The 24,768-nt window shown below is 39.3% G+C and overlaps 1 protein-coding gene across 6 annotated transcripts in view; it reads left to right on the plus strand.

Annotated features, from left to right (window-relative positions):
* MAP9 (microtubule associated protein 9) overlaps positions 1 to 24,768 on the plus strand; it is a 99,143-nt gene that overhangs the window by 7,705 nt on the left and 66,670 nt on the right. For 3 of the 6 annotated variants that reach the window (XM_068187242.1, XM_068187246.1, XM_068187245.1), the window contains exons 8-10: positions 462 to 623; positions 1,065 to 1,210; positions 1,925 to 2,057. In XM_068187242.1, the coding sequence (XP_068043343.1) occupies positions 462 to 623; positions 1,065 to 1,210; positions 1,925 to 2,057 (441 nt within the window). Of the gene's footprint in view, positions 1 to 461; positions 624 to 1,064; positions 1,211 to 1,924; positions 2,058 to 4,247; positions 4,376 to 7,859; positions 9,531 to 24,768 lie in introns of those variants that run through there. The other 3 variants (XR_010998097.1, XM_068187243.1, XM_068187241.1) reach the window with 3 other exon arrangements.

A 24,768-nucleotide genomic window follows, 5' to 3' on the forward strand; every position in this document is an offset into this window, starting at 1 on the left:
AATTTGTTTCCTAGATTAATTTTCAAGTTAGTTTACAGAGACCTTGGGATGCTCAACCGTAAGGTGCCAAGTTTTGTTTTGTGCATGAGAACTTGAGGTGTTCACTCCCTGCCTCAAGAGATGCTTATCTAGAGAGGGTTCTGTCTTGGATAGTATCATGTACATTCTTTGATTTGGCTTTTAAGTAATTAATATGTTTCACTTCTAAGCACTTAACATGCATTTCATGTCCTTCTACACATATTTTGCAGAAGCAGTTAGTCTCATTCAATTAAATTAAAAAAGGGCATAAAAAATAACCCTTTATATGCTTAAAATTTAATTGTAATATTTGCAACGTTGTCAGCAAATCAATGTCTGTTTCCTTATTGCTCCATTTAGCAATAAGTTTAAAGCATACTATTTCACTTAGAATTTTATACTGAAATTGATTTAAATGTAGACTTTTATTTCCAATCTAGAAAGAAGCACTTAAAAGAGAAGAATCAATTGCATGTTATGAAGCCTGGAAAAAAAAGAAAGAGAAAGAAGCAAAGAAGTTAAGCGAAAAAAAAAAGTGTGAGGAACTTGAGGAAAAGAAACCAGCAGAACAGAAGAAGGAAAAAACAGAAGCAGCACAAGTGGTGATGTGAAATATGTACCTAAGTGTGTATTTGAATGTGGTTCAGGAGATGGTAAAAATAATTTTGATTAATCCAGAAAGAGATGGAAATGAACCACAATCTTAAATATAGACATGCTTAGTTTTTGAAGGAAACTTGTATTAGGTTTTGTTCTGTAAGAAATATGTACTGTTTACACTTCCAGGCAAACAGGCTTCTATATTTGGAGTCTATTAATTGAGTATAAAATAAACTTCATACATTAGCAATTAACTATTACCTACTGGAAAAATAAGATTCTTTTTAGGCATAGCAATACCCACTTCTGAGCAATTCTACAAGTGAATATTCTAAAATTAGAATGTGTAGAAATTACAAAAAATAATAATGCAGATTAGACTAGTGGAGTATTGACAGAAAGGTGAATGGTAAGATTTTTCATGGATCTTTCTTTGTCTTTAGGCATTCAAAAAATGGAAAGAAAGAAAAGTGGAATATTTAAGAGAGCAAAGCAGGAAGGAAAAACAGTCTGAAAGAATGAGGAAGAAGATAGAAGAGGACCGAGATGCAGAGAAGAGGAGAGTCAGTGTAACAGCAGTTGAAAAATGGTGCTTCTCCACTGTGTTTGCTACTTCATAGCTTCCAAAATCCTTGCTTATAAATATAATAGGTCTTCTGTGAATGCTTGATGTGCTTGTAATTGGAAGACAATGGAATGCTTGGGATCAGACTCTTCCTTCCCAATGGAGACAAAGTCTAACAGTGAAAACCAGCTGTGCAGCTCCCTTCAGTTTATTAATTTAGATGCTTTCCTCCCCAAGAGGACATTAACTAAGCCCAGGCAGAGATCTGCAAATGAGAACATTCATTGAGTAGTATAGTGCCTTGCATGGTTATTTTCATGCTTCATTACTAAGCCATAGGAAGGAAGGTAAATCTTTAAAGTTTCATGGAATACAATGTAGGAAGAAGGAAATGAGATGTATCTGCTGGAGATACTATATATTAGTTTTACAAGCCAAGAGATTTCACATACAATGCACAGCTTACAGTTACCTACAGAAATTCAGAATGCTTTTTTTTAATGATACTAAATAAGGGAAAACAAAGTAGAGAAAAGGTGATGCCATAATAGATAGAGTAGTAGATTCATTTCTACCTTGGTAGCATATAAAAATGGACATGGAATATTTTAAATACATATTCTCAATCTTTTATTAAAAGTGTAAAATACATATTTTGACTCAATTTACTTAACTGGGCCCAGATACAGCTTTTAGTCTGTACATGATGACCTCTTGCTCTTCCCTCTCACTACGCAGGAATGAAAAGAAGGAAGAATATATAAGAAAGAAGAAAGTAGAAAAATTCCTAGAGAAAAGAAAGCGAGAAATACAACAGGCAAAAAAGGAAGAAAAAAGTGTAAAGGCTATGGAGGAATATGAAAGATGGCTGGTATGTTTGGTTGGGTTTGGTTTTTTTTTTTTGGCCTTTTGTCAAAGTCAAAATGTTTGATGTACTGTGAGCACTTGAGTATTGTAGTACTCATGGGGTGTTGTGCTGTAATGAGAGAGGCCAGATGGTGGCAACATTATATCACTTGTCCCCCTTGAACATTTGAGCAAAATGTTGCTTAAGTACAGTGCACTTGATATCTGGCATACATGGAAAACATATTCTCTCTACCTACACAGAGTTTCCAATTTCCATTAGGTTTCATTTTTTTGCCATTCCATATCAGGAGTAACCATCTCTGAAGGGCCAATTAGCCAGAGCACAAAACCTGCAAAGTCAAACAGCATTGCCAGCTGCAACAATCAATGCGTTTACATTCAAGGAAGTGTTGAAAATGGAGACTTGGAGACCTCACAATTGATAAAAGCTCTTGTAATGAGGTTTATGATGATTTCCATTTGCGAGAAAGTGTGGAACTCTGACAACTCTGATGCTCCCAATTATTTTTTTCTCACAGCAGAGTCCCTGTTGTAAAGCAGTAAATTAATCCAGTGCTCTAGTCCCAAAAATAAGTTGGGTTATTTTTCCTTGCTTCAGAAAGACAAACTGGTAGAGAGATCACTAATATTCTTAGCATGTTTTTTTCTTAAAGGTATGTGACTTGCCAGTTAAAAAAGAACCTGTTTTAATCCTGTGACGCAGTCTTTCTTCATGATGACTGTCAAGGTTTTTTTAATTAGGAAGTGTTTTTTCTGTTGTCTCTCTTCCATGTGATTTCTGGCATGCCTTGTACATATGGTCTCTGTTGCCATTTTTAAGAACAGGATCTTGCAACCCAGCTGGATTATGGTCCTTATAGGAATTCTTCTTTAATGTCAATAGCTTATTTTTATTAATTTTTTTTTTTTTTAGGAGGGGGAGGCAGTTAGATGAGAGCTGTACAGAGTGGGACAGGTTTCGAGAGGATTTAGAGAGGACAACCATCCTTTACTTGGCTAACTCAGAAATACACAGTTGCACAACACAGCAAGAGCCTCCATGTTTTCCCTTCTCTCTGTTTCCAAACTTTTTTAGTCTTAGGTTTATATCTTTTAAGATGTTTGACCTGGTCCCCTGTTGAAATACCTCTCATTTCTGTAATCACTGATAAGGTTTTTTTTCTGGTCTCCATTGTCAAGAGATTTTCAGCTCAGTTTAGCAGATTATTAATGTCTGATCTTAGGTTATTTCTTGCTTGGTCAATATTCCTGATTGCCAAGGTAGGGAGTACTGTGCTTTGAGCAGTAACTAATGCCCTGGTATGCTCTGCTGAGACTATCCTAATCAGCTTAGTTGTACTAAAGCAAGAATGTTACTTCTCATTGTACATTTGACTTCCTTGCTGTCCTGGACTCTGCACTAAGGTAAAAAAAAATATTCCTTTTTTTGGGAGTGAAAGATGCTGCCTAGCACAAGCTAGCAATTGTGTGTGAATTCCTGAGGTGATCACTTAAGTGGGATTATTAATGAAAATTTTAGTAGTTGGAGGAAAGACCAGATCTAACTAGATATACATGTGCCTACATGAGAAATAAGCAAGTGTAGGATGGGATAGGTACTGACCTGGTTGGCAGAGGTACCTCTAAAATGATCCCATTTTCAGTGTCTGTGTGCAAGTGTTGATTGATGTGTCTCGTGCCGAGTCTTTACATTTTTTACTTTCAGAATTTGTGCTTTTTGCAACTTGCACACATTTATTTGAGAAAGCATATTTGGAAATGGCTCTGTCATCATTTTAGGCCAGAATATTGCCTCACTTTGTACAGTTACAGAAAAAATACAGACCATTAGTGAACTGCAGGAGAGAAACACTGTAAAGTTGTCATTGCATTACCAAGGGAACTCAGGTGACATCAGCTTGCAGGTAGATAGGCATCAGATCTGAGGGCAGAATTTGGAAGTCTTTTAAAAGTATACTTTCAACTAAAATTATTTTTTTAAAGTGAAATAAAATAAGAGTGATATAGTGGGAAGTATTCTAATATGTTTTCATTAACATTCAGCAGAAAGAAATGTGTACATTCATCCTGAAACAAGTGTTGACCATAATGCATGGGTAAAACAGTCATAAAGATCTCATTGTAGTTCTTCTAAAATAGAAGAAACATTCTGCTTTTGTGTTAATGGAAGTTCTGTTACTTCTGCTTTTAGAGGTCATTGTGTGAATGTTTGATAGCATAAGTGGATAGAGAAGATTACTTTTTAAGCCTGGAAATAAATGCCCTGGAAAAGGCTATTAGCACTTGTAAAATACTGACATAAAAAGGATAATCTTGAGGTGAGATGCTTTAGTATTGCCTGGAAATTCAAGTTTCTGATTATTTTGTTTCTTTTGTATAATTTGCTTCTTGCTACTCACCAAGAACTCTTCAAGCCAATCTATCTTGATAAATGATGATTTTTTACTTACTGCATAATACCTGTGTCTGACACTTGTCATTGACATGCACCTGTTCTGAGGAGCAGAATGTGGACAAGAATTACGTGGAAAGTTGATAATGACAGATCAGTTTAGTTTCCATTATTTCTGAGATACTAATCTTGATACCTGTTTACTGTGGATAGAAGTGAGTATCATCTCTAGATAAGTTAATATTGTCCATTTTCTGTGATCAGAATCAATATACAGTGAGCTTCTGAAAACTAAGGCTGCTCTCAAATAATTATCAAAGACCAGCATAGTAATGTTGAAAGCCTTAGAAGAAGTTTGGACATTTTACCTTGAATTTGAGTATATGCAATATCTATTTTAAACTGTTTAAAAACATCAAGAAAGGATGTACTGGAAAAGTCCCATGGATTTGTTGCTTTTCTGGGTTAGAAATAGCTGAAGTGGGTTATTAATTTCATGTAGTCATCAATTTCATAAGATCTCTCTGAAAATACTTTCTAAATTGCAATTTTCATGGCCTGTCATTGCAATAGGTTAGAAATGAGGCTGCTATTGTTACTCCTCTTAAATGTTGTCAGTCTTCTGTAATATCTAAAATTAAATTTCTATGTGGCAGTCATACTGCTAAAGAATGTGCTCTTCCCAGAATTTGATAAGTAAAAAATATATTCATCTTACTAGGCTGTTGAGTAGGAAACTTCACAGAAATCATGCCATACAGTTGAGTTGATCTAGTGTAAGACAAGCTACAGTTATTGATTTAACCTTTCACTGTTTCTGTTACTCTTCTTCAATTAGTGCAAATAACATCTTTTTTATTATTCTATGGAATGTTTTTATCAGTTTTGTCTTGTGAGAATTTGCACTGTAGTTACGACAAGAATATAAAAACTTTGTGTGTGTTGAAGACAGGGAGGAGGTCAGTAGATCTTCACTTTGAATTTAATCTTCTAAAAACAGTTAAAGTAACTTAAGACTCTTTCCTTGCCACTGGGATTTATTAATGCAAATTGGATCTTCAAACCCAAACATTCAAAACTGAAGCACAGTTAAAAAATCCAAAGCAACTTTTGTTCCTTTCCTGGGTGGGTATATGCATTTTTTTTGGTTGTGGTTTTTCATACTTGAGTTTGTTGTGTAACATGTATTCAGTAGAGAGTGCTTGATAAACATAAAATATGCACATTTCTTTGTAGCATGCAATTTCTCTAATGCTTGCAGTACTGCTGCAAAAAGTCTTACTTTTAATGAGTTTTCACTTACCTGTCCTGATGGCATACATATCTTTGTACAATATAATTCTATGATTATAGATACAGGAGCATGTATCATATATGTGTTCCATTAGAGCATGTTCTTCCCAAGCTCATGTGTACTGCTTCACATATCCTGATGTCTTTTTTGAAAAAATATTACTGATAATGCAGACTGCTTTTCTCTCAGGCTACTAAACAGTTCCCTTGAAGAATTTTAGAATATCTTGTATTTGTTCTAAAGACCCAAAGCCACTAGTTATGTTCATCTGACAGAATCTCTATGGAAGGAGAAAGAAAGCAAAAGTGAAGGATGAGAAGAGTCAGAATGTCACAGTGCTGCAAGCCTAGTTTGTCTCAATTACTCCATGTGATCAGAAATATACAGTTTTACAGAGAGATACTATTTTTATTAGACTGTGATGAACTTTTATATTGCTTATTTTAGGAAAGGGCATTCCTTTTCCGTGCAAACCTTGCTACTGTTAATCAGCCTTATTAGTAACGACATGAAATTATTGTGTGTTTATTTAGCCAGACCAGAGGTTCCTAACTGAATTGGATCTTCAGGTTTATGTTGACAAAGAGCTGAAGGGCACAGATTAAAATCATATTGATAGGGTTGATATTTCAGTGTGTTGCTTTGCTTTCTACAGTGTTTGGACACATATATGTGTAAAACAGGAGAAAACTTCACTCAAGCTCTCTTTCTTACAGTAATGCTTCCACACCCCTTTTTCAGTCTGCTCCCTCAGCCACAGTTACCTCACTCTTTCCCTGCTCACATATGAGTAAGAAGCAAACACTGCCTGCATCTTGGGAATTTGTGGATATACAGTGTCCATCAGAGGAATAGGATCGTGGGATATATGAGAGTACCAGCTATTTTACAGCTGTCGTCAAGCAGCAACACTTTCACTGCAGTGCAGATCATACATTTGAAAATACAGAACTTCAATGGATGCTTCAAAATGCTGGCTGATGGGCTGCAAACAATGAACGAACCAGGGCTGAATGTGGCATAGCTGATGATGGTTTTAAGTGGGCATATCCACATTGCATCTTTACTACCAGGGATGTGTTTGTTAGTTGTTGGTCTTGGGAATGAATGTACTGTTCATGTGTGAGAAAGGCAGCTGCTCAAGGACCTCTTATCCACCCATCACAGGAGGCATTGTAAATTTTGCTGTGGTCTATATGGCCAACCTTGGTTCCACCAAGAAAAAACTACTTTTAAGTCATTAAGAAATGTGCACCCGTATGCACCACAAACCTGCAAGGAAAACTTGCACTCATAGAGAGCTCACCAGAGTACTGCTAATGCAGATGCACCTTTAGATGCTGGTCCTCTTGAGGGTGAAATGGCAGTCATCCTTGCAAAGAAGAATGCTTATTTTATGTAGAATAGAGCTGATTAGAAATTTAAAAATAATTTTAAATAATTGCAACTTAATTTTTGAATGACAGGTCTCTTGAAAATCATTTGTTAATGAGACACAAAAAGAGTGTTGCAAGTATCTTGCTTATCCCCCATCATCCTAATTGCCCCATTGCTGTTTGAAACAATAGAAAATAGAATTAGAACCTTGCAGTGCTTATAACATAAATTATATAGATCTTTGTTTAAAATGAAATTGCTTAATTACCAGTTTGTTCTAATGCATGACAAGTGTGATTTAATAAGTACAGAAAGTTACAATGATGCATCATTATATGAGAACAACATATTTTGCATTGTGATTTAGGTATCCTCTTAAAGATGAGAAGCAATTAATATGAGACCAATTACCTACAAGACCAATACCTAATCCAGTAGGCCTTCTGTTGGGCTTTTGTTTAGACAGTGCTCAACCCAGCCCATCCTTGAGACAGTAACCCTAATTGTAAGTGACACCCAATGTGCAGCCTCTTGTGTTGCATTGTGCAAGTCTGACTGAGCCTCTAAAAGGGATGTGCCAAGCTGCAAAAGGCAAATTTCCATTGCACATTTTATTTTCATTTTACACAAGAAAGGCATAACAGGAATGTAACTTTTCTGTTAGTAGAATTGTTGTTGAGGGGTGGGAGGGGGGGTTGTTTTGGTTAGGGCTTTTTTTTCACACATCTTTTTATTCTCAGGAAAACAAAATGAGGAGAGAACGGCTTGAGAAGAGCCAAAAGAAGTTGCAGGCTGTCCATGGGAATGAAATGAGTCCTCCCTGGAGACCACCTGGCAAAGTCACATATTTTAGTAATTACTAAGCAGTTTATTGCCTTCCCGAAGAACAGATAGTTTACAAAGTTCTGTCAATAGCCAGTAGCTCTTTGTTTATCAGCTGATTTTCACTGAATCCATTATAGGTGTTAAATTATTTATTTTTAATTTATTTGATATTTGCAGTTTAAATAAACCTGTCACTTATTTGCATTGCTTTAGAAAATGTAATAATTTTTCTAATTCCGCATTTAAATTACTTCTGCTAAATTCCATGTTATGTCATATGTTTTTGGTGAAAATTTATATCCAGAATACATAAAGCTGGACTCTGTCACTTTTTTTCACCCAATAAGTAGCAGAATAGTTATTTTTAAGTTATTAGACCACACTCTTAAGGAGTTAATTCTTGAAGAAATGATATGGGGAGGCTGTGGGGTAAGGATGATGGTAAGGAGATGTTGGCTCTTGTGGTGGTAGATGACAAAACACTAGGAGTATGGAAGCAGAATGTTATTTTAATACATTAATATACAAGATACAGAGAAAATACATAGTGCAGATAGGTGAATACAGGGCTTTCATAAGCTCCAAGTCTGGCTCTGGCTGTTCCTTCATGGCAGGCCAGGCATTTTTTCCAGCAGTAGTGGAGAAAAGAGAAAAAATCTACTGCCAGCAGAATCTTTCAAGAAGCTGAAAAGATGCCCAGACAGAGCAGCTTCAGCGGCTCACGTAAGAGGTACAGTAAAATATCAGACAGCAGCAGGAGAGATGAGGAACTGCAGTCCTGGCAGAATGTAAAAGAATTCAAAAGTGGCACACCTGAATTTTATGAGAAAATACTAAATTACTTCAGGCCTTCAGATTGGGGTGGTGGTGTGCATCATTAGTGCACACCACCAAGGCTTTTAGCACTTGGAGCCTTGAATTTGAGTTTAGTCTGTTAAGAAACTCCAACTCTAGTGTCATGGGGGGATGAAATTTGTAGCAGGCACCAGAGTTTATTGTACAACAGAACTGAAGAGAATGAGACAAGGCAGCCTGTGAGAAAGGGATCATCTGGATCTATATTTTTGCAGTGTCCAGCTAGAGGAAGCAAGGAAGGTCCCTATGCTGACTTGAGGGATGGAAATGAAAAGTGTGGTAGAATTAGTGGCAGAGATTGAAGAGTTTGTCAGGTGCCTGTTCCTGAACTGAATGCTGCATCCTCACTGACTTTAAACCTTTCTAAAACTGGATAGAAGGTTTTGACAGAAGACAGAAGTGAGAAGATGTGGGTGACATCTTTCAGAGGAATGAGGAGAAGCTCACAAATTCACAACTTTTCAATTAGGAAAAGATGCTGAAGTCTGTAGACAAGGGAAACAGTTAATATGTTTAACTTTTATAATAAAATTTGGGGGACTTCATTTAATGTTAAACTGTAAAAATGTGCATATGTTACAGCATAACACAAATTTCATAGAAGAATTAGAGCTGAGAAATATAAAAATATGTACATTAATGTATAAGAATATACATATATCTGTATAGACCCTATCTATATGTTTATTGATGACAGAAAATATTTTGTATTAATAAAGTATATTTTAGTACAATAGCCTCAATGTTTTCATTGGATTTTAGAATACAAATCTTTATTTAAAGCTTTAATATATGGAAATTAACTAGGCAGTGTCTCTAAGCACAAGGTATCATGGTTAACATGGCAAGTAGATAGGGAACTGTATCCCACAGAAGGCAAGCTTCTACAGCATTCCAGCTGTCTCCTCCAGCTCCCTGACACTTGCTGACACACCAATGCAAACATTCATTTAAGGAGCACAGTTTCTAAACAGTAACTTAGAAGATGGTTAGTATCTCTAATTCTTTCCAAAGTATTTGATTTAGGCATTAAGTTGCTCCATTGGTGCACTAAAGGCACAGGCTGATGATAAATGATTTTATGTTTCAAGTCTCTCATTCTGGGTAAGAAAAATGGTATGCTGTTTTCCATTTTATCTTTGTTTCTTTTATATTCGCAAAATATGAGATCATCTTACCTGGTCTGTATATCATAGACTGATGTGTTTCACTTGGTTAATTATGTGTTTAACTGAGTTACTTGATTCAAACTAACAGGGATAAACTTTTCTGGGCTGTAAACACCGATGGCAGCCTTGGCTGCACATCAAAACCTGGACTTGCTCCAGTTTGTCCATATCATTCTTGCACTGGGGAGCCCAAAACTGAACATGATGCTCCAGATGCTGTCTCACTCCCATCTGCAGTGTCACACATGCCAAACAGAGGAGAACAATCCCTTTCATCAACCTGGTGAGCACACTCTTATCTACTACAGCCCACAATGCCGTTGGCATTCCCTGCTGTGAGAGCCCATGGCTGGCTTATGCTCTGCTGCTTCTCCTCTGGCACCCCTGGGTACTTTTCCTGCAAAGCTGTTTTTTGACCACTGAGGCTCAGGCTGTACTTTTGGCATAAAAGGTAATTTGGGCCCCGATGCAGGACGTAGTTTGTCTTTTTTGACCTTAAAGGTTCCCACCACCCCCTTCTCCCACTTCCTGGGAAACACCCTGCTTGGCTCTGTGGATTTAGTTGTGTCCAAGTGCTCCCCATTCTGTCTTTCTCTTCAGTGCTTCAGTGTCTGAGGCTAGACCACATCCATTAAAAAAAAAAAAAAAAAGGACATTAAGCACCTCAGCTTTTACCATTTCCTGTGTCACTAAGTCACCTGGCTCCTGAGGAGCAGGATCCCATTTTTCTTTCTGCCCGTGTACTTCAGAAGCACCTTTGAGTCCCATATGAGCTTTAAGTCTTGCTGAGCTTTGGCTTTAGTAAATGCTTCCATGTTTTAGTCGGTGTAGAGTAATGTCTCTGTTTTGCTCCATGGTGCAAGTACTCTCCACTATCTCTGTGCTTGCCTACTCTCTGAACTCCAGCAGGAGAGCCTATTCCTGCACACTGGCTGCCTGCCCCACTTGCTTGACTACACATGTGTCACAATGGAGTTTTCTTGTTCTTTGATGGTGATGTCAGTGAAGGTCAGCTAGCATTCCTAGGTCCCTTTGCTTCCCAGGGCAGCCTCCTGTGAGATCCTGCCAAACAGATCCCTAAATAAGCCATCATCATCCCTCCTCAAGCCAAGGCTGTGGTTCTATTTCCTTTACTGCTTCTTACATGGCTAAAAGTTTCACATTCTCAGACTTAGAGCAGTCAGGAGGTCATCAGCTTTCACAACCCAGACTAGTTCATCCCTGTAACCATCCATTAGCTAAGGTCAAGTCCCAAGTGCCTCTTAGAGCATCAGCACTTCCACCTTCAGATTTCTACTGACCTGTTGGCTTTTAAAGAACAATTTCTGAGATTTTAATAACATTTATTAGTTAGATTTTCCCCTAATGGGCAAGAAAGTAATTGCAAATGTCTTACCTAATTATTTCAACCGGGGGCATGGGGAAGTCTGCCCTTATTAGCAGATTGCATTCAGGCAGTTGAGCTGATTTCAACATAGCACATAATTTTAGCACCTACACTCAGAGGAAAATTTCTACTAAAAGTCTTTAGTACTGCAAGGTATGTTTCTCTTTTACTATAATTTCCTAAATTTATGAATTCTCTTTCTCTGTTTATTTCTGGATGCTTTTATTTCTGGATAGCTTCAGACTAGAACAATTAAAAAGTTTTTTTCATATAATTTTTAATTTAAGGAAGCAGCAAGAACTCCCATTAGAGGTTAATAATTTTTCATGAATAGGAATACAAAATTAATATCTATTCATGTTCATTAATTATAAACTGGCTTGGCTGGTCCTTGATGACAGCAAATGATAGAAGTATAACATCAGTAACTTTCAGCATTTAACTGTTGTAATGCCCAGGTGGAGCACTGTATTAACAATACCCTAGTTACCTTTTATTTTCCTTTGCACCTTTTAACATGCTGTAATTCCCATATGCTGATTTCTAACCAAACCATGAAGGAAAAATAAATTCAGAGAAAGGGGAAATATTTTAGCTGTTCTCTATCTATTTCAGTTTCTTGAAGAAGCATCTGGAGAATCATTGCAAATAAATGATGCTTTGGGAAAAAACTTTCTTAGCTACCCTGAATTCCTCTATGCTTCTTAGCACTTCTAATACTGAAGTACAACAAGGATATCCAGAGGTGATTTAGCACTGAGCCTAAGTGCTGGACTATGTTCTTTCTTGAAATGGGAGCCAGAAACATTTTTTGCAAGAGATCAGCAAGCAAAATGAATAGCAGTGAGAAAATAAAAGCAAATAGTACTGTCATTATTCAATTTATCATTTGTAGAAGCATTAGTGATTATGAACATGATGCTGGATACTGAACAAGCAAAATGTAAAGATGACTTGCCACAGAAGGCTCCCCATCCCAGAAAACATGTAAAGACATTTAGTCAAAAACATAAGGAGAATGAGGAAGGCAGCATCACTTGCTGAATAGCAGCTGTTGTACAATTGTAACAGCTCCTGGCACTTTGGTTTCACAGTCCACCAGTACAATCCGTGCTTGCTATCTTGCCTTCAGCAGGAAAGCCAGTGTGCTGATTTTCCCCTTGAGTCTTCTGCTGACTATGTGGTGAAGCACCCTCTCTGGCTTCCTTTCTTCTCATGTACCAAATTTCCTGTCTTTTCTGCTTAAAATAATTCTTGCTGTTATGCAGCATCTCCAAAAGAGATCAATCTGCTCAAAGGATGAATCTGCCATCAATTTAAAGAATTATTATGGCATTAAACCCTAACAGCAGCTTGATTCTTATTTTCCCTTAAACAGATGGTAGTGCATCAAGCTGTTAAATTTCACTGCAACAAAATTGACATTTTTTAAAAATGTTTCTATTCCTCACGTGAATCAATAAAATGTAGGAATGCTGCATTGGAGGAAAATTCTTTGCAAATGGCTATGCATTTGTAACCTATTCAGAGCAAGGGCTCTTGATTGTGACCCCCAATTTTCAAGGGTTTGGATCATGAAGTATCACTAGAAAGGGAGGTTATGTGCAAATAAATCAGGACAATTACAGGAGGAAACAAACTGGATTAATTGACAGCAAGTGCACATTAAGTGTTTAACAAAGACTTTCTACTGGTTTGCAACTTAAATATCCTTTACACTCTCTTCTTTGTGATTCACTTTCAGAGTTTCTCACACAGATATTTTTTAAATAATCCTGTGCACCATTTAGAGCACTCATAGGAGAAAGAGTGGGAGAGTTTTTGCCTACATAAAATTCTTGCTCCCGGTCAGAGGTACATGTAGAAGTACAATTATGAAATGAGAATGGATGCAAAACATAAGTCACTTAATAAAATTGAACTAGCAAGACTGTACCACTCAAAAGTACTGCCACGAGGGAAGAAAGTGAAGTCTGCTAGTCTGCAATGCAGTCTCAGAGCCCCTGCACTGGATGCCACTGGGCCTGGTTCCCAGCTGCTATTTTCTGCACATCTTTGCCATCAGGTTTGTGCCAAAAACCCAGCAGGTTTGTGGGGCCATGCCACAGGGCTGCAATGACATCCCACGTTGTTGCGCTGTCTCGCCACTGATGGGTAAAACAGAGCAAAGACAAAATTGGCCAGTGGGGTTTTGTACAGATTTCAGTCTTTCACAGAGGCTGAATGTCCCTGTTCTGACCTGACAGTGTTTGGGAAGGTGCCCTTAACAAGCTTCTGCCCACACATGACAGAGCAGGATTTACTATGAGTAGAATGTATTATAGTCCTAGCTGGCAAGGCTCTGTTTTCACCATTTTAAATATATAATTCCTTTAAAAAAATGAATAAGCTGTTGCCACAATAGAATACTCAATGGGCAATAAGTGAGTCTCACTCATCTTTGGCAAAATTGGCAGCTAAGAATAAGCACACATATATTTGTGGCTTTTGTGTGAGGCCTATATTACACTGGAATACAGAGAAGAATATTTAAGAGGAAAAGCAAGGGTTGCTGTTTTGGCCTCACTTAAAATCTTAGTAGCTGAAGGACATTTTGCCACAAGAATACTGAACTCTAGCTCTATACAAAAAAGTAAGTTTTTCAGGTGCTAAGCATCTGAACTTCCCAGAGATTTCACTTGTGTTCGGGTCCAGCCATACCTGGAATAAATTAGAGCACACAGCTAGCGTGGCAGGGTAATCATTAAATAGATGCTCCCAATGTCCCATGGAAAGAGGTAAGACTTGATCTCCTGTGTCAGACAAATGTGGCTTCTCAACCCCAAGTCATGACCAAATCAGGGGTCAGAACACACACTTCCTTAACTCCCAGATTGTTCCCTGAAGATGTTTCTGCTTTTCCTACAAAGTTTGAGCTGTGCAAAGGTCCTCCTAAAGACTTCAGCTTCTGCCACATTAGACTGTGTCCCCCCCACCCCTACTCCATCCATCACACATACTCTTTGGTTGTTGAGGAGAATGGGAACTCATATTTTAGATAATTATAGTGCAATACATTGAAGAGCTACATATAGGCATTGAACAAAGCTCAGCAACCGACACAGTGTGCCTTGAAAGATGCTCGAAGCTCCAAATTCTGGTAGTGTTGCCAGTAGCCTCTATCACCCACATTTAGGAGAAAATTCAGTGCCTGAACATTAGCACTCAGTGTGTTGCAGATCCGCCAGGCTAATTGAAGGTGACACAGTCATGCTCTACTACAGCTCACTGCACCAGCTCATGGGAGTTTTCATGGAAAAGAAGTGTGGAGGAAAACCTCAAAGAAGGCAAGTATAGAAACCCCAAAACTGTTCATTCCAATGGAATGTTGCCATTGTGACAGGCTAGACAGACCCACACTTGAGGGAAAAGATGAGAAATATAAAGTACCTAGACATGAGTAGAAGAGACTGTTGAACCACCATGAATACATTCTGTGTTGGAGTAAAGTATATATTAAAGTGTTTGAGGGGAAGAGGCAATAAGCTATAGCCACGAAGTCATACCCTGAAGCTCCCCTCCAGCTAATCACGTGAGAAGACACAGCCTTTACAGACAGTGATTCATGAAGCCAACAAGCACAATCCCTCACCACAATTGTAGGATGGACATCAGGGTGCCTCCTGTGATCAGCACCTGACCTACCCCCACTGCTGCACATGGGCAAAAGCTTTAGCAAAAAACATTACCTTTTCACCCTTTCTATAGGCTTTAAGCTCCAGGTGGAGTAGGAACTTTCATCTGCCTGCTTTTGGAGTTCAGGCTGCTGGATGCCCCACAGCTGTGCTACCAGCTGTGTTCCTGCCTGGCCCTGCTCCCTGCATCTCCCCACTGCTACTCTCCATAGCCCTTTTGTCTCTCCCACAGCCTACCGGCCACGTTAGATCACAGCATGGACTCACAAGCTGCACACCTGCTGGGGAACCTTAAAAGCATTCATTACACATTTATAACTCTGCCCTGCTGCAGCTGCTGGTGTGGCTGTACCTCTGGGATGGATGGGGATAGAGCAAACAATACTGTAGCAGGGAGAGGTGGCATGGGGCTTCATGAAGCCTGCTGCCAACAAGAGAGGCTTTCTGCTGATAAGCATTACTTCTGCTCAGTTACTTTTTTTTATGACTCCCATCAGACATGTTTGAGTATTTCTTGTGGCCACTGACCCCAACAAACCAGGTTTTTTGTCTGGCTCCAAACTTTTTGAATGCAACTGAAAAACAGAAACTGCAACAAAGTACACTATGTGTTATTTCACTTCTGCTATGGTATTCAGGCCTTCAGTCCCTCCTGGGAGCAAAGCCTCTTGTAAATATGATTATGATAATTATTTCAGTTGTATGCATGCAGTCCAATACTCAAAACCTTGTGTGACCAGGGACCAGGGCTGACAGGGCAGATAGGGCCAGCAGCTCTCCCAGGCGACTGCTCAAACAGGGCTAAGTGCTGCTGCCGGCTGGTGCTCAGACAGGGAGGAACAAAGCACTTTCAGCAGCTCAGTAAACCCAAATCCCATATTCAATTATGGGTAGAGAATGTCTGTTTTGACTGAAACTCTCAAAATAGCTTAGTTTACTTTTCTAAGTGAGAAAGCTTTGGAAATGGGTTATTTTTGTTGCCTTACAGCCTGGGATAAATGCTGCTCTCCTCTCTTCACTGCCCTTGGGAAGCTGATTTTCAGCTGAGATTCACTTTGCCAGCTAATGAAGGAGGCTGCATTAAATGGCAATAACAACAGGATACAGATACAGATGGTGCATTACCACACCCCTGGACAGCAGCCAGGAGGAATCCCACTCAGCCTCATCTGCACCTGGCCAGCAGAGAATCGCTCTTTGCTCTAAGGGTCTCCTTTACCAGCCTGATCCTGCAGGGACACCCTGCTCACTAATATTCAGCTCTCATTCTTGACAGCAGTAACACACAGAGAAGTTGGCATGAATGTTCTACCAAAGGAACTTTGGCATGGGTACACCTTGGAAACTCAATCTCCCCTGAGCACAAGTGCACACATATATTTGTCACTGAGTTTGTGAAGGGCATCAGGAACTGCTTATTTTTCTTCATTCACACTTTATATTGATTTGTTGAAAAAACAGGCATTGCTGTAGTCTTGCAGCAAAGAAACTTGCTGAAAGCAGTAGGGAAACTAGAGACAGATCTTTTATTACTGCACTGCAAATATTCTAGATGTGTGTCCAAAACACTGACTCCTGCGCCGAACAGGCCTGTGGCGTTGTATAACTCACCTCTTGTATTCATGTGCCCCGTATCCTTGCTAAAATGCTAGCAAGCACCAAGCTGGTTGAAAGTGCTTGTCTAAGAGGGAGGGAGGGGTTGTCAGCCAGGCCCAGGTGTGATTTACAGAGCAGCACTTGGGAGGTCTGGAGCTGCCTTCAGTGTGCTGCTGAGAAGGCCTGGTGAAGCAGCTGGCACGCGGATGCTCAGCATCGCCCTGGCGAATCCCTCGCACCAAGCCCACACGTGCTCTGCCAGCTGCCTCTCCCCTGGGACCCTCACAGCCTGGCAGCAGCGCCGGTAGGGGAGGTGGCCAGATGGGCTTTATGGGGCCATGTGCACTCAAATTTGGCTGGAGGATTCACGTTTGTAAAGGAGGAGCAGGAACTGGGAAGGTGGGCGTCACTAGAAAGGGAATTCAGAAGATGGGGAACCTGTGGCAGCTTCCTGACCAGTATGCCACCTGTGGGAACTGTGGAATAACAGGAGCTTTTCAACTGTATTTTCAGGTGCACTCTAACCCTGAGTTCCACTCCTCATGCTTGGGGTTTTGTGGTGCAGATCCTGATCACACCTGACTTGCCTCTGAGATGTTGCCTGATGTGGGAGGCACTGGGAGAGGAGGAAATCTGAATGGACAATGCCCAGGGAAGCCATGGGTGATGCCGGCACTGCACACAGGGAATGAGAAATGGAGGCCAACAGGAGAGGCTGCTGAGGAGTGGGATAGGCAGCATCAGTGAAAAGAGTGGAGTGGCAGTCACAAGTCCTTTCTATCCACTCCCATCTGTATTCCTTTCTCCTGGACACTGTTACCAGCATTAGGGCTGTATATTTGGCCATTGTAATTAGCAACAGCCTTGTATTTCGACATAGGTTTCCCTGTTGGGGAGTGATTGTTTATATATTTTTGCAGAAAGACAATGAGACTCAAATTCCCCCTGGACAAATATAATCATTATTATTATTGCTGTTGCTGCTATTATTTATTATCTATTCAGTGCATTTTCAGTGTAATTCCTATATTTCAAAAAAGGAAGCACACAGATGGGAAAGGGACAGACAATCCATGGTAAATACCTGGCAAATGCTAGGAAAGAAATATGGTGCAGTAATTCTTGCAGTAAGCCTTGCCAGAGGGAGTACTTGCCATGAAAATACAAAAGTTAAAAACAAATATATAGCAACAAAGGAAGATTTAATTAAATGAAAATACAGAGCAAGTAAGAGAAAAGCTGAATTCTGGCACCTAAACAAAAGCACGAAGAAAAATTTAAGATAAAACATTACTGTAATTAAAAGGTGACAGAAAAGGGACTAAACACAGCTAAGAAAAGGTTGGTTGGAATTTCCACTCAAGAACAAAAAGTCTTGGGGAATATTTGGCTTGCTTATGCTTGCTGGAGGAGCTGTAGATAGTGGCTCTGAATGTTTATGTCTGCTGTCCAGAAATAGTATTATTGTAAGATTATTTTGCTAATTGTATGACATTCCATAATCTGTTTTTGCTAGACATGGTACAGCAACTGTGATGATATCAGGCAGTCATGATTTGATTGTGATATTTAAATGTTCCCAAACGCATGGCTCTTCAACTGTGTAACAGAAAACTCAGAGCATCTGTGGTGAAAGAGTCTTGTGGAAAATGCAGTTCAAACTGCTAAAAGCATGCTTTAAAATTCAAGCTAGTACTTGGCACTGCTAAATTACAACACTGCACCCTAGAAACTGGCACTGCCACTTGAAAATAGATTCTCGCTCACTGAAGTGTTCTTTAATAGAAATCTTTAATATCAGAAAGGTTAAAGAATTTTCACAGTCAGCAGAAGTTATGTGCATCTGTGTAAAGTATTTTGTAAAACATGGCCCAAGAGACAGTGTCCTTTTTTGAAGTGATTTTTTTTACTCTAGTGGGTACCTTACAAAACAGGGATACCCTGTGAGGAAATGGTAAGCCTCAAGATCTCGCTGGAGATGTGTCCTGGTCCTCAGTTCTAAAATGGACCTTCATATTGAGGGCTAAGTTCTGGCTACATCAGTGAAGAGGCCTGAGCCAAGCCCTGTGGAAACAAGCATCTCTGCTCTCCTTTTTCCTTCAGCTCTTCAAAGCAACTTGGGAGCTGCACACTGATCTTTAAATGTGTAATCCCATCAGTCATAATTGTATGGGCATCTCCCACTGTGTGGCTCCTGCATGCAAGCACACTTTGGTATGGGAGCAAGATTAGAAATGATGCTGTGTAGGCATGGGGATGCAAACTGAGAATCTGCACTTTTTGAGGTGCTCCTCTCCCTCCTGCCCTATATATTATTGGAGTTATTCAGTGGCTAAAAACTGAGCAGGATGGTGTTCAGGTGGAAATTCCTAAGGCTCAGTGCACCGAAGCACATTCCTTTCTGATGTTAAAGGGGTCGATTTAAGTCATGCTTTTCATTTAGAGCAGTTCAAGTAAATTTTCTGCCAGCATCTTCTGTCAGATATATTCATGTTGTTCTTGACTTTGTTATCATCTTCCCTGCCCATCACCCTCCTGCTGAGCACAGTTACAGGCTGGTAAGGCCACTGGTGCTCATGCTTAGCATGAAATAACGTGTACCTCTTTGAATATTGCTGCACAACCACTTCTGGGTGCTTGCAATTCTATGTTAAAGCAGCAGGAAGCCAAATTAATGCAAGTGTCAGTTCTCAGTGCAGCACAGGTGGGTATGTGATGTCACCCTCCAAGGGCACCAAGGTATGTTCCTCACACCTTCCTACCTGTTATGCTGCTTGTTTGGTATTAAAGGCACCAGGAGTGTGCAAGTAAAACACTAAAAGTATTTTCAGTCTAGGTGAACTGGAGGCAATGCCAAGGGATGCTCCATCCCTGGAAATGTTCAAGGTCAGGTTGGATGGGACCCTGATAAGGGTGTGGGGGTGGAACTAGATGATCTTTAAGGTCCCTTCCAATGCAAGCAATTCTGTGATTCTGTGATTTTAAAAAAGCAAGAGGGGTAATTGTGTCCAGTTTCCTGATAGAAAAGATATTGCCCAAGTATTTCCTTACAGTGTAGCCAAATAATTGTATTCCTGGCTCAATTTAATGATTAAATGGTCCAGAACAGGGGTTTTGTCCAAACATGTCTCTTCCCCTCAGTTCTCTTTTAGGGAGGCTTAGATGTAACTGATTGACTGTCTGGAAGTTATTGATAAACCAGCAGGTTCATATTTTGGAGTTTGAGAGTAACTTGCCTTCTGTCAGCTGAAGAAGAAAAGTACTTCATTTGTAGCTCATGTTCTATTTGTTTCTAATCAGTAAAAAAAAAAAAAAAAAAAAAAAAAAAGACAAGATTAAAGGCTTGGAGTACAGTCACTAATTTTATGGAAAGCTGTTCAAACTGCTGTAGTAGAAATTATAAAGAGTGTGAGTCTAGAAGAACTTAATGAAGAATATGAAAAAATGGGGAAGTTCTTTCTATAGGGCAACTTTAAATTTCTTTACCCTTGAAAAGACTATCTAGTTATTTGGGTGATTTGAAGAGAAGAAGAATATATCAGAAACTGAGATGCTGGGGTCTAGCTGGTTAAGTATGTTTTGTTCAAATGCAAATGCCATTGTACCACAAAGCTGTCTATTTCTGCAAGGTGTTTAAGGCTACCCAGGATCTTCTGATTGATAGAAGGTTACAGTGAGCTTGTGCTTACTGCAAGGAATATTCCCTAATTCCTCTGCCTTGATGTTTCTTACTAGTGAATGTCTGAAGCTGGAGAGATTCTTGAATCCCCTTTTAAGTCAGCAGGGAATTGGGGTCTTTAAATTTATCTGCAGATTAGAGCCCATTGCTCTCAGGTTCAGGTCATTTGATATCCCTGGCACCTGCGGATAAGCACTCAGCAGTACTGATCAGCACTGACAAGCAGTCCATAGAGCAGGCAGCTTCTCAGAGCTTTCACAGGCTTTTCACATGGCACAGAATTATGGAGCTATGCAGATATTCAGGCTGCCCTCACAGTTGTTAGTGCTGTGGTTGGGAAGAGTTACAATGGCTTCTGTCCTGGTTTTGGTGCTCCCATTTCAATTTTTATTCATCTTCATTGTCTCTTTTCCAAATATGTTTTTACTGTCAGGAGTACATATTTCACCTTTTTTTTTCAGTTATCAGTTACTGAAATTCCAGGAATCTGAATAGTTAAAGCTCACATTCATGTTTATCTTTGGCTTCAGAATATTTTTTTTTAAACTTAAGCAAGGAAAATTTTAACCACAGTAATTTTTCAACCTATTTGTCAGAAAGTAGAGATATAGTAAGTTATACCCTATCTACAGCTATAATTATGACTTCAGAAAGACTTGCATTTGCTTTAGTGTGTGTTAAGCAGGTCATAAATGTTTCCTGGGAGATGGGAAGATTTAAAACATGTTCCAAGCCAAAGAATCTTTGTCTGTAACAGCCTTTTAGAGCACCACAGCTCTGAATTTGGCTGCTGAATGAACTGCAATCATTATTATTGTATCTTTTAGTTATAGAGAGAGACACAATAAGTGAGTCATGACATTAAAATCAATGCCTACCAGTTATATGAAGGAAGCCTTTGGGCAGACCTTGCCCTCTGTAAGGTGTAAGCTGTAGCAGAGTCTAATTTTCTCCTGCAGACCATGCTGGAGCATGCTACCTCTCCCCTTCTTCCTTCTCTGTCTGGCAGGGAGGTTCATGTGTTCCCTGGGGTTTTGCAGAGCTGTAGCAGGGAAGTGAGAGGAGAAGGAGGAGGTGGTAGAGGGGCAGGATCTCAAGGGTTTCCCTGTGGCTGTGGTGCTGCTCCCCATCTACCCTTACTGGAGTGACTGGATGCCCTGTGTTGATGGGCCCCACGTCGTGGGGCTGCTCCCCAGCAGTGTGAGAACACAGCTTTCCTTCCTGCATGGCATACCTGGATGGAGAGGCAAGGCAAAGAGCTCTACCTCACTTCTCTCATTCATATGGAAACGCCTCTATCCTTGTAAATAGAACCATTCTAAATTTTCTGTAGTAAAATGCTGAAAATTAGATTCTCTTTATATTCAGGGTAATCACGTGAAACTTCATGAGTGTCCAAAATTTAATGTGGCTTGTTTTCCTTTCTCATGTTTAGGGGGAGGAACATTATGTACATTGCAATAAAATGTAGCCATACAAAAGGAATCAAATTCTGAGTGTCAGAATAGGTAAAAAATATGCTTATTCACAGTCCTACGATGATTGCATAAAATGATGTTTGGTACTAGATTAAATATGAAAGAAAATACTAGATCACAAACCCTTTTATTCAGAATTTATTCTTTCTGTGGAAAAAAAACCCAGCCCATTATCAGAAAAATAATAAAACCTGATGCAAGTCTTAAAATTACTATGTATTGCTTTACTGTATGTAAAACTGACAGAGAAGCAATTTCTCAGCCTCTGATGAATAATCCTTTCTGACCTTCTGAAATGTTTCTCTTCTGAATAAACATTAGAAACTGTAGATAATTTATGAGAATTAGGATGTATTGCCCAAGGTGCACTCATGAGTGATTAAATGATCTCTGTAAACTGATTTGCCATGCATCTGACTTGTGTGTGGGAGTAAGTAAATGGTTCAGTGCACTGATAACGGAACTACATTTTTACTACAAATTCTGTTGAAATTGTAACAGGCTGCATTCAGCCAGATACCAAAGGACTTTAAACAAATTCCAGACAGAAAACAGGTCTTACCCTAGTACGTGTCTCAACTACTAAGCATCAACATTTTTCTGTTACGCTGCCTAAAACTTTCTTTCTAGTTAAGGAGTGTTTTGGCTTCTTTGGGTAGTTAAATTCTGCAATAGAGGCAGGCAGCTCCAGAAGGACCTCACAGGTCTAAGTGAGGGAATAAAAAAAAAGGCATGCAGTCATCAATATAGATTACTCTGTTAAAGTGAAGTGCCTCCAGAGAAAAATATCTGTGCATTTGGGATGCTGAGCTCAAAACTGGCAGTTGCAACTCCAGGAGGTGATGCTGAATTTGCTGGTTCTGTGGAAACATGGGCAGCGAAGTGCCCTCAGACTGCTGGGTGTTGGGAATATGGTGGGAGTGGGCTGAATACTGGCCAGGTTTTTCCTGTCAGCATCCCATACTTCAGCTGTGTTTACTTACTGTTAAACAAGCAGACACAACCTTCCAGCACTGTTGTTGAACATTAAGATACTGTAGAGTGGTTGCAAGATCTGTATTTCCTATAACCTGTAGATTTCCTTGTATCCACATGACAATTTTCTCAGCATGGTGTCTTTATAAAATCCCTGGGTGAGATACCAGCTTACCATCATGTGTTGACCTAGGCTTCCAGTACAGCTTGCAAACCCCGCTGTATTAATTGTGAGCCTGAACATTAGCTGTTATAGTGACTAACTCCTAGCTGCCTGTATTCTTTCTGGCTATATTTCTTCATATTGGCAACATTCAGTGGTGTATATATATGCACGGTCAGTTTTGTTTTCCTCAGTCTTGTGTCTTGCAGAGAGGTTTCCAGATGCTTATTGAGGTGTTTATTGTGATGGCTGGATGGTTTTACTAAGTTTTTGGTAAAGGGCTGAAACCCTGACTGTGCACGGAGACTGCACATCCAGACAAATTCTCTTCTGTACTACCATAGTTGGACATGAGTTACTAAAATTCTGTGTTCACATAAAACGTAATGCTTCTGGGGTATAGATTGGAGTGAACAGGAGAAGTGGTTTTAAATATATATTCCTGTGTGTTTTCTGTGGCAATGTGAGCAGTGAGTTTGTCATATGCCATATTTGGCATATTTCACAGTCACAAAAATAAAAAGATTGAACTATCCATTAATAAAAAATGAAATTCTTTGAAGTTTTTAGATAGAAATCTGGAAAGATAACATTTATTCCCAAGAAATCAGAATTGAAAATATATGCATCATTTAAAGCTATTGTCAAGTGATTTCTTGCTTAATTGGCTGTAAAACATTAACTGAGTGTTCTACATTCAGCCTTTAGTAACAAAGCAGAACATGCATACTCTATATTATGCATAATATGTAATAAATAATTATGTATTATCTATATTATGCATAATTAATTATGCATAACATGCATCATCTATATTAAGACAATCCACTATAACTGCATATCCAGATTATTGATACATCTTTCATTCAACAGAAAACAGTTTTGTATACTTTACCAAATCTTATTTCAGCAGCTGAGCAACAGATCCCCTAGGTTTACAGGAGCATAGAAAAATATCAGCATGTATAAATCTGTGTATATTTCATATCAGTTCCAAGAAATGTCTATCCTCATTTATCCAGATATATGCAGAGATCTGCAGAACATTAGGTACTTAGGCAACACTCCCATTGTGGTTAGAGCTTTATCTGATGAATCATGAAATTATGGAGTATCCTGAGTGAGAAGTGACCCACAAGGATCATCAGGTCCACCTTTTGGCCTTGCACAGGACGGCCTCAAGAATCACACTATGTGCCATTGACCAATGGCTGTGTTGTCATCCAGGTTCTTTTCAATACCTCCCAGAATAATCTTCTCCATGATTTTACAAGACACTGAAGTGAGACTGACAGGCTGCAGGTACCAGGCTCAACTTTCTTGCCCTTTTTGAAAATTGTGACAATGTTTGCCAGCTTCCAGTCAACAGGAACCATTCTAGATTCTCAAAACTGTTCAAAAACCATTGCGAGAGGTCTTGCAATGACCAAACAAGTTTTTGAGTACCATGGGATGAACCCAAACAGACCCCATAAACTCACAGAGATCCAGCTGGAGCAGCAAATCCCACAAATACAGGGTTGACTGTGTGTTTATCATTCTCACAGTCATGGTTCTGCTGCTTCAGGACCCCCTGAGCCTGCAATCAGTGTTGATGACTGAGGCAGAGAAAGAATTTGATATCTCTGCTCTGTGTCCCTGTTTGTGAGATGACCATCCTCACCAAATAAAATGCCAATGTTTTTTCTGGTCTGCCCTTTGGCATTAGTATATTTTAAAAAGGCTAAGCTATATATCCAACCTTTTAAACTCTTCTTTTTCCTTGCTTTCTTTTTGTCCACCAGCTGGCTTGAATTCTCATAATTTAACCGCCTGTGATTTTACTCCTAAGTCCAGAAACCGTGATTA

The sequence above is a fragment of the Anomalospiza imberbis genome, chromosome 4 (genome assembly GCF_031753505.1).
Source record: "Anomalospiza imberbis isolate Cuckoo-Finch-1a 21T00152 chromosome 4, ASM3175350v1, whole genome shotgun sequence".
In the NCBI taxonomy this organism is placed as follows: Eukaryota; Metazoa; Chordata; class Aves; order Passeriformes; family Viduidae; genus Anomalospiza; species Anomalospiza imberbis.